Source organism: Vulpes vulpes, chromosome 6 (genome assembly GCF_048418805.1).
Source record: "Vulpes vulpes isolate BD-2025 chromosome 6, VulVul3, whole genome shotgun sequence".
NCBI classification, from domain to species: domain Eukaryota; kingdom Metazoa; phylum Chordata; class Mammalia; order Carnivora; family Canidae; genus Vulpes; species Vulpes vulpes.
Window position 1 is genome coordinate 58,012,623 of NC_132785.1, and position 15,279 is coordinate 58,027,901.

Here is a 15,279-nt window from a genome sequence, read left to right on the forward strand (position 1 = left end):
TGCCGATCAATAATCACCAGCCACACCTTGAATGCAAAGGAGACATAATGAAAAGTTTTATTTTCTTCCTCGAGATAGTTTAGAAAGCCGGGGAGTGGACCGAGGGACTGCAGACGGAGTGAGGGCATGAGATCGCTTTCCAGTGAACCTGCTCTTAAGCAATCAGATGAAAGTTCGAGATGCCGTCCATCTGGCCTGTGCACCAGCCTGAGTCACCGGGTAGACAAGCAGCTGCAGGCTGCCCTGAGCATCCTCGCCCTGCACAGGCTGCCTTGCTCGGCCTGCACGGCTCTTTGCTGTAGGTACTCACTCCTGGGGTTGAGCTGATTTTCCAGGGTTGAGCAGAGCCACACCTGGATGCCTCCAGGTAATCAGGAGAAAACTTTCAGTGGAAGGGAAATAACATACCTTTGAATAATCGGAATGTGTGTGCAGAAGGAAATAATGACTCTTTGGAACGGAGCAGCTTCGCTTGCTATTGGAGGAGCGTGGAGGGGAAAGGCGGCAGACGTGGTAAGAGGCTCTCATGATGACTTCCTGCTTTATTATTTAATCAGCTTTCTAGAGGATGCTGGAAAGGAGGCTCCATTGCCAGAGCCTGGATTTAGGAGATCCTGGAGGAAAAAGCCCCCAAGGAATGCCACCTGGCAAAGCTGGTGGAACCCGAAACAGGGTATGACATGGCTGAACTTGATGCAGAGGTGTTATTTTAATTTTATGTCACCAAGACCTGAGTTAGACACGTGGCCTTTTATAGGGGAGTCTTCATGAGTGCACTGACTTCGAGTAACTCCTGGGGTATTGTGATGAACAAAGGGAGCCCACGGCTGAGCCCGGGTCCCTCTGTGCACCTGTGGGGACACTATTGCTGCCCACAGAGGGCTGGCTCTGGATGCCAGCTGGATGTCATCGGGACAGGCCGAACAGATGAAAGCGAATTTGAACCAAGAACTTCATATTTTTAGAAAATGGACCGGACGGCAGGAAGGAGTGCGAGTTTGCTTTGGGAGCAGTAAACAAGTCTGGGCCACCTGCCAGGGAGGAGCACTGACATCTACCAGTAGGTCCTCGAAAGCTCAGGTGGCTGGTATGAGCGGGCAGCAAGCATCTGTTCCCTCCTCGTGCTCCATGGGAGGACGCATCCAGAGAGCATTTGGGGCTGGGGTAAACTGGATGTGGCTGGGAAACCCCACAGGAGAGCCAAGGCCTGGAAGAACCCGGCCTGACAGCACCGTGCCAGGCTCCTGCCAGCAGGTGCCCCGGGCGCCCAGAAGCTCCCTCTTGCCTGGGTTCCCTTACCTCTCACATTCTTTAGGGACAGCCTGGCTTGCTCTCAGCCCCACACCTCCCTCCTCCTTTGCAAGGAGTCTGAGAGGTGTGTGAACACTCTGTCCGACGGCAGAGCTTTGCAGAGCTGGACGCCTGTGTGTGTCCTCTCATGTCATTGCACATGAACCGGCCTCTATTGTTTTTTAGGGGAGACCTGCTCACCCACACCCAGCACGACACAGCTAAAAACCAAACCTCTAATCTTACAAAGTTACAATGGGCTTCCTCTGGCAGTGCTGGATGGTGGAGAGAGATGCCTTGTAAAGAAAAATACACAGCCAGAGAGAGGGTACTTTCTTAAAACCTTATCTTCGCTTATTTTAGCAGGACACGCCAATCTCCGTTCCTCAGCATGTCATGTCCTTGCCCTGTGAGGACGGGTGAGACCGTGATGATGTTTTATGCTTTGCTTTCTTTGGACAGCGCAGTCCCCATCCCTTTCACAGATGTCCCTGATAATGATGATACTCAAGATCCCAATAATGTGATAACAGTAATTGCATTCGTGGGTATAGAAACCATAGAGCCTGGTGATCTTTGGTTATGCTGACTCATGACAATAACCCTCTGAAACGTGGGGTGACAGGCTCAGCACCATCAGGACCCTTGCTGACAGGGGGCCAGCCTCACTTTACCTGTGAACCTCGCAGGAAGCCCTCCGGGTGAGTTGCAGGTGATGACCCGGCACACGCGATGTCCTGCCGTGGAGACCAGCTGGCGGCTCATAAGCGCATGCCTGGTGCCGTGAGCAGGCTCAGCGGTCCCAACGGCCTCGGCTCCCACACGCTGCACGTGGTCATGTCGGTGATGAAGAGGGGGTCACCACACCATCAGCTGTGCTTCCCAAGGCAGCTCTGGGGCGCACAGAAGCCGCCGGCCTTGTCAAGACAGCAGAGAAGAGAGGGCTCCCTAGCAGGGGTCTGCTGCCCGATGCCTTGCTCCAAGCCTTCCTGGTGCATCCACCGCCGGCTCACCTGCCACTAGGAGACATACTCTTTCTGCTAATGTCTGGCCTGCCATGTCCTTCCCTTTTCATGGAATATATACTCACCCCAAATGAATATCCCTCCAATTTCAAGGGAAGTTTCTGTTGTTTGCTTAATGCTTTCTGCCTCCAATTCCACCCATTCTCTGGATTAGGCAGTAAAGCAAAACTCTTAACAACTATGATACATTTTGATAGATTATCTGCATAACTGATTCACATTTAAACAAGATAGTTAAGTAGTTAGCTGAAAATGTGAAATGGTAGAGCAGGAACTGAGATTTGGCCTCCTTCTCATTTCAGCCCCAGGGCCTTTGCACATGCTAGCCCCTAGGCCTTCAATACTCTTCCTCTGAATGTCTACACAGCAGTGGGGGGGGGGGGGCAGGGCACAGAGCTCAGGGCTCTGCTCAAGGGTCACCTTCCAAAAGAGGCCCTTTCTAGCTACCATAGAAGACATTGCTTCCCCTTGTCCCCCAAGCTAGCCCTCTCTACACTATTCCCTATCTTGTCTTCATCTCATGTTTAGTGATTTGTTTGTCACTCGAAGTTTTGTGAGTGCGAGGACACAGGTTTCCTCCCCACACTGGCTCCAGTGCCTATAAGAGTGCCTGGCGTAGAAGAGACACACAATAAACATTGTTGAAAAAACTAGTGGTGTTGAAAGGAAAGGTTCTCAGTGACATGTCTCAGATGTGGAGGTGCAGATAGTGACTTGGCTTCTCAATTACCTGGACATGAACATGTTCACAGCTGGACATGGACAATCCTGCTTTTCTATGTCTTCTGAGTGGGGAAACTGGAGTGAATTTTCTGGTCTAGTGACTCTCATTGTGAATTACTGTCGAACAAATTTCCCCATTGCCTCCAGGAAGCTGAGTGAGGAACCAGAGCTAAGGATGTCCTGCCAGAGTCGAGGTTCATGTACATTCTGTCATTGTAAATGGGTACATGTTCTCCTGAGAAGGTGGAGGTTTTCTCACCGCATGGATCGCGTAACTGCTAATGATGTACCTCTGTGTGTACCTCTCTTTCAGCACTGCACATGTCACAGTAAACATGTGTGAGGTAAACCATGACTCTGCGGTGCCTGACACTTTCGGCTCTTGTCCATGAGCACCTCAAGCCTCTGGACCAAGTCCCTCATTCAGTTCAGAGTCATGTGATTTTAAAACTCCTTGAGAAGCCAAATAAAAGGTATATATTTTAAAAATCAAACCACGCGATCAAGTTAATGCAAAAGAAGCAGGTGTTTTTGAAGTCAGATTTTTTTTAAGGTTTATTTATTTATTCGTGAGAGACACAGAGAAAGGCAGAGACACAGGCAGAGGGAGAAGCAGGCTCCATGTGGGGTGTCCAATGTGGGACTCGATCCCAGATTCCAGGATCATGCCCTGAGCCGAAGGCGGATGCTCAACCACTGAGCCACCCAGGCGTCCCTGAAGTCAGATCTATTTATTTATTTATTTATTTATTTATTTATTTATTTTATTTTTTTTTTTTTTTTTATGATAGTCACAGAGAGAGAGAGAGAGAGGCAGAGACACAGGCGGAGGGAGAAGCAGGCTCCATGCACCGGGAGCCCGATGTGGGATTCGATCCCGGGTCTCCAGGATCGCGCCCTGGGCCAAAGGCAGGCGCCAAACCGTTGCGCCACCCAGGGATCCCCTGAAGTCAGATCTATACACATGATTTGTCTCCCCCTCTTCCTTAGACTGAGAGCCCAGTTACATTTCAGGGTGTAATGCTCCCAGTTCAAAGTCCGTTTCCCACCTTCTCCTGCAGCTTTTACATGTGCAAAAGCATGTGTGATTCCTGGAGCTGCAGAAGCCACATTGGAGCACGAAGAAAACCTGAAGACAGAAGCCATTCACAGGGGACAGCAGAGCTTCATGACAAAAGGAGCCATGGTCCTGGGAAACTTTGTGAAAATACCATACCAATTTGAAATGTCCACATAAACAGTTCTTTGTTTGAATCATTGTTGTTTTGACCTTTTTGTCTTAGGGAGCTACATGTAATGCCGCACATGCTAGGTATTGAGCGAACACTGGGATTGAATATCAGTCACTTATTATAATTCGAAAGATGTATTTTAATTCCCTGAGTAGTGTTATGCATTCATAAAGCCAATAAACAAGGTAAATATTGAGAAATAATGCAAGTGTACAATACAGTATAATCATTCAAAAACAATGAACTCACTTAGACTGGTGCTGTTCAAGTAGTATACAATGCAAAGGCATTCATTGAAAATATTCAGCAAACATTTGTTGAGCCTACTATGTATCACGTGTTGTGTTCGCTCTACCAAGCATAGTGGGAAAGACCTGCCAATTGGATTGTTTTGAGTTCTGACTCATTATGTGTGCAATCTCTCTGAGCTTCGGTGCTCTGGATTATACTTAGCCCTTAGGGATTTGTGAATCCAGAGAAGTGAGTAACCAGCTCTGCCTAGGTGAAATGAAAATAGGTTGTGTTGTCATTAAGACTGCTCACCAGATATTTCTGGATTCACTCCTTCTGATCCATGGTGGTGCAATTTCCCATCCCCTTTGAAGACGTGGCCACAGCATGTGCTTGGTCAATGAAAAATGAGCAGGAAAGACAGACATGTCTCGTTTCTGACTGTAAATTTTAAGAAAGCAGTGGACAATTCACAGTTTCCTCCTGTGCAGTGATGCTGGGAGAAAGGAGTGTGCCTCCATCTGCTCTGGTCTCTGATGACCACAGTAAGCTAGGTCTAGCTCCTCCCTTTACCCACTCACATTGGATGTGTTATTATGAGAAATAAGCCTCTGAGATTTGGGGCCTGCCTATCACTGCAGCATCACTTAGCTTATCCTGACTGATCCAGGTGATGGTATCTGTCTTGAAGCCTGAGTACAAGTTTCCAGGTAAAGAAGGAGCCTTCCGCACTCTAGGTCAAAGGGAACAGAGTCTTTAAAGGAATCATGTTGGTAATCAGTTCAGGTAACTGTTACCAGCACTGGGAGGGTGTAAGCTGAGTCTGGTTGGGTGGACAGGGGGCAGAGTGTAAAAGGCACCTTTCACAAGGCCAATTCCCCAATAGTGACTCAAATGCTGAAACCATTTGGCAGAATCTCTGGAGTCAATAAATTAAGAACTCAAAAGCGAATCTGTAAACAAAAATCAGAATAAGCTCAAAGGGGGAATAAAGTAGTAAAGCCATGAATTAGGACCAAGCAACATTGATGCAGCATTATTGCATCTGACATATACAAAGTAGGTTAGACTTGGCTGAAAACTGGAATTACAGACATGGAGAAAATTCTAATAAACCATAGTGAATACAGACAGATAAAACAGGAGAACGGTATTCAGACGTTTGTAGGGAAGCTAATGATAGGATATGAAGATGTGTCAGAGATAAAGCCCATCCAACAATCGTCCCTAAAGTAGAAAACTCAATAAATTTCAAAATAAGAACTTTTCAAAGGTATGCTACAAGAACGTTTCCAACACGTTTCAAGTCCAGCGATTCTTCTCAGCGTCATTCTGTCTCCATCTGTGTGCGAGGTTGGGTGCAGTGGGGAAGGCTCTGGTGCCGATGAGCCAAAGGGGTGGCCCTGAAGGGCCCACCAAAGTCCTAGAAAGCCACACCATGAAGCACTGTGTCTACCATACTGAGGAAGTTTGACTTTTCCTGTAAGATAATGGGCTGGTGGAGGGGCAGAGGACCTTTAACCAAGATGGAGATTCGATCACTCGTGGATTTTGTAAGGATCATTCTGTCACTTTGGTTGCACCAAGTTTTATCATCTCCGGAAGCAGCATGATTGGAGGTGCACTATCAACATGATTGATAAAGTAGGTGATGGTCAGGATTGACCTAAGATCCTGATCGTTCCCCCTCCACCACCCTAGGTTTTTAGATCCTTACTGCAGATTGTTAAGCACTTGGCTACATACTTTCATTACAAAGCCAACCAGGCTTAATAATTCTCTTGCTCCTGCTCAAACCCAACGCCAAGTAGTGTCCTAGTTTTCAGATATGCCAGGACAAGAAACAGAAGGGGGCTCCATGGGCTTCCAGACTGTGCTGGTGGTAGGGGCAGGAAAGCTGGCCCTGATTCCGGAGCTGAGAGAGGGAAGAAGGGCCAGTTGACTTTGCAAGGACCACCTGCCATCTCCCTTTCAGAGAAAGTCTTATTTTTTCAGACTTGCACAGAATATAAAGTTCTTTCGACGTCAATATTGGCATTCAATAATCCTCATTATTATCAAGTTATTCCTTGTGGAAAATGAACATGTTTTTCCCACTGCCTTTCATCCCCTTTGCTAGTTAAATCTTCTTTCAAAAGAAGGTCAGTAACCAGTCTCTCTTCTTAGCTTCTAACATCAGCAAGGGGGATAAATCACTGTGGCTTTCTCTCTTCCAACCTAAACAGTCTTTGCTTTTAATACTCCTGCAAAGGTCCAATTTTCCATCCTTTGTATCTTGATCTTTCATAAAATAGCTTCCAATGTTGTGCAGAATAACAAGAGCAAACATACATAAAGAACACAGTGGTGGGAATTATGTTCAGGGTCTTGAAAACAGCAATTCTGTAAATACAGGCCAGTATCACTATTATGATTTTTTTTTTTTTTACTATTATGATTTTTGATCGTGCTAGACTTTTCACTTTGGTCCACTTGTACATTATTAGGAACCCCTTCTCAAAGTCCCCGGAGATTAGGAGTGTGTGCACCGTGAACACAGATGGCCTCTTGCATTTGAAAGAGTTCCAATCACAGGTTCATTTTCTGCTGCTGGCACAGCCATTGCCAGCCCGGCTCTGCGAGACACCACCCATTCTCAAGAGTTTGTCACCAGCAGCCGACTGTTCACTACCCAGTTGACTGGCACTTCTGGGGATGCTGACTGCTCCCAGGCCCAGAGGGTGAGCCTCATTCAGTGCAAAGCAACCAGTGTCTCTCCCCAGTAACCAAGACCACAACGGGCAGGGACCTGGCTGTGGTCCGGGGAGTGAGGCCTGGCTGGCTGGGAGTAGGTGGCTCTGGAACCATTTGTATCTCTTTGAAAAGTACCCATGGAACAGAGACTGTCTTTACTGGGTATTGTTATGGGAGGATATGCCTTATGGGGCCGCTACAACCATCTTATAAACATGAAGGGACAGGCCTGAGAATAAAAAACAAAGATACTGAGGGTGGCTGAGTAGAAGGTGAGAAGGTCCTGCCCCCCTGATAATGCCATGGAGCTGCCTAATTAACCCAGCCCTGAACCCCTGTTACAGGAGATAATAAATCCCTTTACCGTTAAGTGGTTCTCAAAGTGTGGTCTCCGACTGGCAGCCTCGGCATCCCCTGGGATGTTGCTAGAAATGTAAATCCTTGAGTCCTACTACCCAGATCAATAAAAAGAAAGTCTGGGGACTGATCATCCCGAGATCTGGTCTAACAAGCATTCCAAGTGATCTTGATCAGCCTATGTGCTGAAGAACCACTGGAGTAAGCCACTGCTTGGGTTTTCTATTATCTGCGGTGAACTCTATCCTCATGAATACTTGTATTTTACACATCTTTTCTGGGAAATGCAAACATTTGATGTTTTTGTTTTACATGGGGTCACCCAGGAATTTGTGAGGTCTCAGATAGGAAAGCTGGAGGGAGGGGGCTGGGGCATCTCAGGTAGGTTTCTCGAGGTGTAAGGAATTTTGAGAAAATTTAGAGCTTTTAGAGTTCCCATCCTGGGTGAAAGGAGTGGACTCTGAAAAAAAAAGAAAAGAAAACCCAGGAGGTGCAGCTTCAGATCAGAAAAGCCAGTGCCCAGAAGAGCCCAGAACTTTCTCTACATGTAGTGGCAAAGGCCATGAGTCACTGGAGGGCTGAGGTGGATTCAAGTAATTGTTTTAGCACGAAATCAAGGAGGTGCTAAGGACAAGCAGGCACGAAACCACCCAACTGCTAAACAGTGTCCTTAGGAGAAGCGAAAACAAGCTGAAGAACAGAACAGAGACAGACGGGGCTGCAAGAGTGAAAACCTGGCCAGATCCCGGAGGGATGTTTAGTGTTGCCCAGCTGTCAAGCACTGCGAGGCCACACTGCCCTGTCCCGTGGATTCCTGCCAAAGCAAGAATTGCAAACTTCCTAGTGCACCAAGTTGTATGAATCAGAGAAAAATGGGTTAGCCGCAGGAGGGCAGTGATGGAAAAGACACACTGCACCTTTCAAAGGGGCGATTATCTCCCCATCATACTTCACCCAGGAGCATCAAAGTGTTGCTCTGATACATTAAATCATGCTTGCTTCACCGAAATGATAGCACATGGTCACTTCAGACCTCTGTGCACAAACAAATGAACAATCTGCCCAGGCCAGCCTGGAAACTTGTTCTGTAAGGTGTGGCCTGGGCCCTGGAGTCCTGCAGGTCAGCTCAGATACTGGACTCTTGCAAAGACAGGTCAGAAGACTGGGAACAGAGGTGCATCTTCCAAATTCACTACTGAGACCACCTAGGGCTCAGAATCCAACTCTTCCTAAATCCAGAGTGGGATCTCCAACCTTCACATCATTCTGTCCTACAAAACTTAGCCTTCTCCTCAAGGTTTCTAAATCGGTTTCAGGCAAACTCCTCCAGTGTTTGTGCATCTTTGCAACTACTCCCCACTTCATTTATAATCAGCTCTTTTGGGTAAATATATTTGCCGATTCCTATACGACTCTCCTAGAATGGCAGCTATGACCTGCTCATTAAAATAGATTTCAGGGCATCAAACCTGGGCAGGCCATCCTCCTCCTGTGTGTCTAATGAGACCCCACGTAATCCAGCCAGACATGAACGGGCTGCACCAAGTCCCTGAGCACCACACACAGTGTCCACCAGTCTTGTGACTTAAAAGCCAACCTTTAAAATTGTCTGCCAAACTGCTCTGGTTCTATTTGCTCAAAAGAGGGGATACCCATGTTATTGCACTCCTGTAATTTCAGGGTAAATGGAGGTGCAGAAAAATTATTTCCAACAAGGAGGTAAAGTTGTTCTTGATAAAAATCAATAGTCATCATTTTTATGTTTTTTGCCTCCTAAATTGTACCTCCTGGCCCTGATGACTCTCTTGAATGCATTGGTTCAGCCCTCCCCCAACCGCATCCCTGGGAGAAGGCGGGGCCGGGACAGCACAAGCCTGCAGATTGGGCTTCGACTCCAGCTCCCGCCGCTCAGAGCTACATACCCCCAGGAGGGACATTGCCCTCTGGTGCTCCAGCTGGTCATCTGTAAAATGGGGATGGTGTGTCTTACCACCTGAGGTTGTTATGAACTACAAAGGAGTGAATGTTCGTACAGCACTTAGAACTGTGTCCAGCCAGCACAGTTACACAACCTGTGTTTTGTGAAATAAGTAACATCTTTGTTTTCTTAATACACTTACTTTTCATAAATTTTGTCATTTGGGGAATATTATTGGGTTTCCAGGATTAAAACATTTAAATTAAGAGGCATCAAAGTATTTTAAGAGCTTCCTATTTACTTTTTTACTCTCAAACACCTGGAGTAGAGTGGTTTTATGTTGAACTCAGAATCATCCACACAGAAAAAGATATCCTTGAGGCTTTATTCATTTCATAAATAATGTATTTTATTTTATTGCATATGGCTGTTAAGGAGAGCATCCATGATCAATACAGACTAAATACAATGCACTATTCTAGATCCATTTATTGTCGTCTCCAGCAGCGTCACATTGACCCTTATATACAGCGTGTACAGTGGAAGACAGAGCAAGATAAGGTAAGTCTTTTGTCATATCACAATAGCAAGAAATATATTTAACATCTTGATATCCAGAAACAATACGTACCCAAAAAGAAAACACTGTTTAATAACTGTTAAAGTTTATATAGCAAAAAATATTTTAAATTTAAGGTAAGTCAGGCAAAATGTACAAAGACCCAATATACATTGTGAAGTTTTAGCAAACATAACATTTATACATTTTGGTTCCATTCTGTAAACTAAATTAAAAATGTAAATATTGCATATGCCTTTTTTTTTTTGAAATGTACAGGATAGAGGAAAATTTAGTAATATTATCAGCTTTTCGTTTTGCTTGTTGTAAGCTGCAGTATAGTGCTATGACTACGCTAAGTATAGGGCACTACTTACATACGCCATACACTGTATCCAGCAGGGTCCACGCTGTCCTGGGGGGATTCCATACAAATACCGTCCATCATTTCCGATTCCGAGTCCCAAAACTAAATCCAAATGTCAGGACATTTTATACATCTTCATAAAGTATATGCATCATACACTGAAATTGACCTCCAAACGAACATCGTATGGTCTATACACTGTCGCAATGTGTAATTTTAGAAAAGTAAAACTTAAAAAATGTTCAGGGGGATCACTTTACATTCAACTTTGTCTTGCAATACAATCCTCTGTTCTAAAAGTTCAGCATGGAAGCAGGAAGACTTTTGCATTGCCATTAAATATATTTTTAAGACATTGAATTTTTTGGTCTTCCTCTAAAAAAGCCTCATTTTATTAATGCATTATTCTATAGTGATATATATCTATATATTTATATATATTTTTCTCCAAAAAAAAAAAAAAAAGACAACTCACATCTCCAATGAATTAGTGTAACCTCTACAGGACTATCCGAGCAGAGGCACCGTGGACGTGCCCGGGGGAGGGGATCCTCAGCCCTCTGCCACGTGTCAAGGGGGCAGCGAGGTGACATGACATTCTGCTGGCCAAGGTCAGCAGGTTTGGGTGACACCTGTACTAATGGCCACAACACTGTTATCTTCAGAACACTGGAAACATAAAATGAGGGTAGTCTCGTTAGGGACTTTCTCGACAAGTCAGATGTACTGTGAGGTTTTTTTTTTTTTTTTTTTTGTCTCCTTGTTTTTCTTCCTTTAACAACACAGGGGCCAGAATAGCTCTTATGCCAGGTTCTTTCCTTCCCTTTTCTTTTTCTGAGTTTTTGCGTTTTTTTATTGTTGCTCAGGGCAGCCTCACTAGCCGACATGATAGCGTTGAGTAAAGATAATACATTTTTTTTTTAATCTGCCAAAGCCGTGACCACCCTTGGATCGCTAGCATGCCTAGGTGAATTTTTGGTTAAAGAAGTGCAAGCTCAAGATTAAGGATAGCAGAGACATTTGAGCTTGTAAATAGGATCAAAGGCTTTTTGCAATTTGTAGTACCTACATAAACATCTACATAGAGAAGATTAAACAAGTCTGTTAAAGGTAAAAAGAGATATTCACCCCCTGCCCCAAGCCCCCCCCCGCCCCCACTACCCAAGAGAGTTGATGATTTTCAAAAGAAGGTTGCTTCAGTTACACATAATTATTATTATTTATGAATCCATCTTTGAAGTCCAATCCCAAATGGCATTTCCATTGAGAAATGTCAGTCCCACACTGGGCTCTGAGTAAACACGCAGGTACCTGGATTGGAGTCCACGGAGCAGCTGCATCCTGGGACCAGTTACTAAGGCTGAAAGGCCGCGCTCGAGACACGCTCAGCAGAGATGCACACGGGAGGTCCTGCCGGCCCCCGGCCACGCAAATCCGGCTTCCCCTAGAACTGAGGTAGGACTGTGGTAGTTTTGAGTGCATGCCAGTAAATGCCAGATTTTACCACTCTCGTGGGTATTGGTGGAATCTCCTAGCATGCTGAGGGATAAATCTGCTTTGCCAAAATGAAAGTAAGAAGAAATAAAGACACTGGCCACAATTTAAAAGGCCAATGGGAACATCCAATTTTCGTGATCACAACTCCTTCGGCGAATTTTGTCAAAGGAACAGAACACAGCACAAACAGCAGAATGATGAATGCCCCCGCGGGAACCAGGCAGAGGGGCAGGTGTCCTTGCCTTGTGGGTTTAGAGTCTAATACGGTGGCAGATGTTCCAAATCCTAGTCATTGCTCAGATCCAAAAAGAAAATTGTAAGCAGCTTCAGATTAACAAAACAAAACAAAACAAAACAAAAAGAACGCAAACCACCACCACCGCTGAGCATCTTCTTTCACTGTCATTTTCTGATGTGAGATGTCACGGTGACAAAGCCAGACAGATCCTCACTCTGGAAAAGAAAGGAAAGAAGTCAGTGGTGACTGTCACAGGGACAGAGCGATCCTGACTTAGAGGAAGAAACCCCTGGAGCCACCTTCACGGCCTGTGAAGGCGTGAACACTGCCAAATGCGATGCACTTTGGGAAGCCACCATTCACTCATTCTGTTTGCCAGAAAAACCTGGAAGGATAGTCCCCACTTGGCGTCCCTGGATGCGGCTCTGGCGGGTGACGCGAGTTGTGAGGGGCGGTGCGCTCCGTGAGGCCCGGGGGGAGCTGGCGGGAGGCAGGCTGCACACCTTGTGCCTCGGGCCCTCGGCTCCGAGTGGGGGCTGCTGGCGAGGGGCCGGGGAGCTCACGAAGACCACGGGTTGGCACCAAGGGCCGGAAGCGCGTCCCGGAAGCTGTGCCATTGGGGGTTGGCGGGAACACGGGACATCTGGTGAGTCCACACCCTGCCTCGGAAGCCCTCCCACTGGATCGTGGATCCCATCCCCCCGAATGACCAGGATGATGCAAGTACCTGCAGCGACATGGACATGCTTGTCATCCCACACCCTCCTCATCTGCGTGGCTGCCTGGGGCAGGGTTAGGTCACTTACTCCCACCAGCCTGGTGGTGACAAGGCCTTAGGACCCCAGCCTGCTCTAACTCCCTCCTCCCTTCCAGGCCCAAGGATCAAACTTCCTTAACCTGTTCCTGATTTTCATCATTTCCAGCATGTTTTTACTCCCTATGTTCCTTCTTTGGCGGACAGACCAACCAAGTTGAGAGACTCCAACATCTCACAGCAAATTGCCTTCCTTTTTAAGCTTTTTGGCTTTTTAATCAAAATGCCAGGTGGTTCTTTTGCATGCCCATCCCCGTGATGGCAGCCAATGGGACACCTGCGGGCGCTGCTGGCCACGCCCTGCCCTACGCAGGCAGGTGCTCTTCCCTGGCTGTTGTACTCACAGGACCTGCACTTCCCAACACTGCCCAGAATCATTACAACTCGCCCCCAACTCTCACCCCACTACCTGTTTTACTTTGTTGTGAAGCTAATTCTTTTCTGTTCACCTTGAGTTCAGGGTGCTGCTCCCAGGAAGAGAGAATTTCCAGAGCACCATGCAGCCCAGAATGAGCGCCTGAGAGCCCTGATGGCTTCGCATGCCAGGCCGTGCCCTGGTACTGACTCCGAGGGCTGCATCCCATGTGTGGCCAGAAAAACAAAAGGCCTGGACACACGAGCTTCTGTCAACTGCCAACATACACTGTAAACATCATACCTTTTCCTGTTTTCTCATAAGTCCCCTACAATGTGGTATTGCCATCATTTATTATTTTTAAAAAGCTTTATGTTGGGGCACCTGGGTGGCTCAATGGTTGAGCGTCTGCCTTTGACTTGGGTCATGATCCAGGATCCTGGGATCGAGTCCCATATCAGGCTCATTGCAGGGAGCCTGCTTCTGTCTCTGCCTCTCTCTGTGTGTCTCTCATGAATAAATAAACAAAATCTTAAAAAAAAAAAAAAAAGCTTTATGTTCTTTAAAAACTTTAATAGGTGAAGAGTTCCCCCAAAGCAGAAACAGGGGCCAGATTTTGTCCCGGGAAGAGATGTGCCCTGGCTATTTCAACACTGTCCCTGTGAGAGCGCGTGTGAGAGTCCAAACCCAAATGCCCACGTTCCTTAGACAGCAGGTGTTTGCTAAAATCCACCTCTGACTTCCAAGTTTCCCCAAAATAAGTGCTTGCGTTTTCTCCCTGAGGTCCTGAGGAGGAGATGAATTCCTGGCCACTCCAGAGCAGGTGGTCAAGACACAGTGGATCTGCTGACATAAAGATTTTGGGTCAGAGTTTGTTTTCTTTTCACTCTGAAGCTTAGCTAAATGTAGCTGAATTGTCTCCTGTTAACCCTCAATCCATTATTGTGAAAACAGCTAAGCAAGTAAATTCCTCAATTTCCCAAACTTAAGAATAGTCCTAGATATGTGGGTTGGCTGCTCCTGAGAAATGCATTTTCCATTCACACTGGCAAAATTTGGGGGCCACAGCCCGCTCACTCCGTATGGAAGGAAGGCTTCACAGCAGTGACACAGCTCCAGTCATCAGATCTTCATGGGCTCTCATCAAGGTGAACACGAGATTTTCCCTTTGTGCACTACAGCACAAAACCTTAATTTCTGCGCTTTAGCATGGTGGGAGTAGCGCTGAGACAGGCGGGATCATCTTTCATTCATACATTTGTGCACAGGGTGACTTTCGCAGGGCTGATGGGCAAGGGGGAGCCCTCAGGGACCCCAACTGCCAGCCTTCCCCCGAGTGGAAGCACGGCTCCCAGCCCACGCCTGGCGCTGAAGGATGGCCAGGCCACAGTCACCAGCATAGAGACAGGTGCACCACAGGCGCCAGAGGAGTGGGCTGGGGGCACACCAGTAATGCCATGCGCAGGGTGGGGACAGTAAGAAACCCAGTTCCCTTGGTCTCTGAGACCCTAGGGCTGCCCACACAACCCCGGGACACTATGGAAAGGGTGGACAGGGAGAGATCCTGAGGATTGGGGACATTGGAGGGGATGACCACGCACACACACACATACACACACCTGGGGAGGTGACCACATACAGACATACACAGACACACACACACATACACTTGGGGAGGTGACCACACACATGCGTCCGCACTGTCACAGCAGGAGGCACCTGCTCCTGGCCATGGGAAGACCACCAGCTGAAGCTGGGCATGGCAGGAAGAGGACGCCCACCAGCTCTGAGACAGAGGTCCCAGCATGACGTGTGCTGTGCTCCCTACACGTGGAAAACACCTTTTCCACGTGAATACGTGAGTGAATGAGTGAGTGAGTGAATACGTGAATGAATACGAGAGTGAATACATGCATGCAACCTGTCTCCTATGAGATTAA

At 47.0% G+C, this 15,279-nt stretch overlaps 1 protein-coding gene across 1 annotated transcript in view; it reads right to left on the minus strand.

Moving 5' to 3' along the window:
* Positions 1-9,877: 9,877 nt before the first annotated feature.
* IRS2 (insulin receptor substrate 2) overlaps positions 9,878-15,279 on the minus strand; it is a 30,907-nt gene continuing 25,505 nt past the window's right edge. The window contains exon 2 of the mRNA XM_072761007.1: positions 9,878-12,385. Within this exon, the coding sequence (XP_072617108.1) occupies positions 12,381-12,385 (5 nt within the window). The 3' untranslated portion in view covers positions 9,878-12,380. The remainder of the gene's footprint in view (positions 12,386-15,279) is intronic.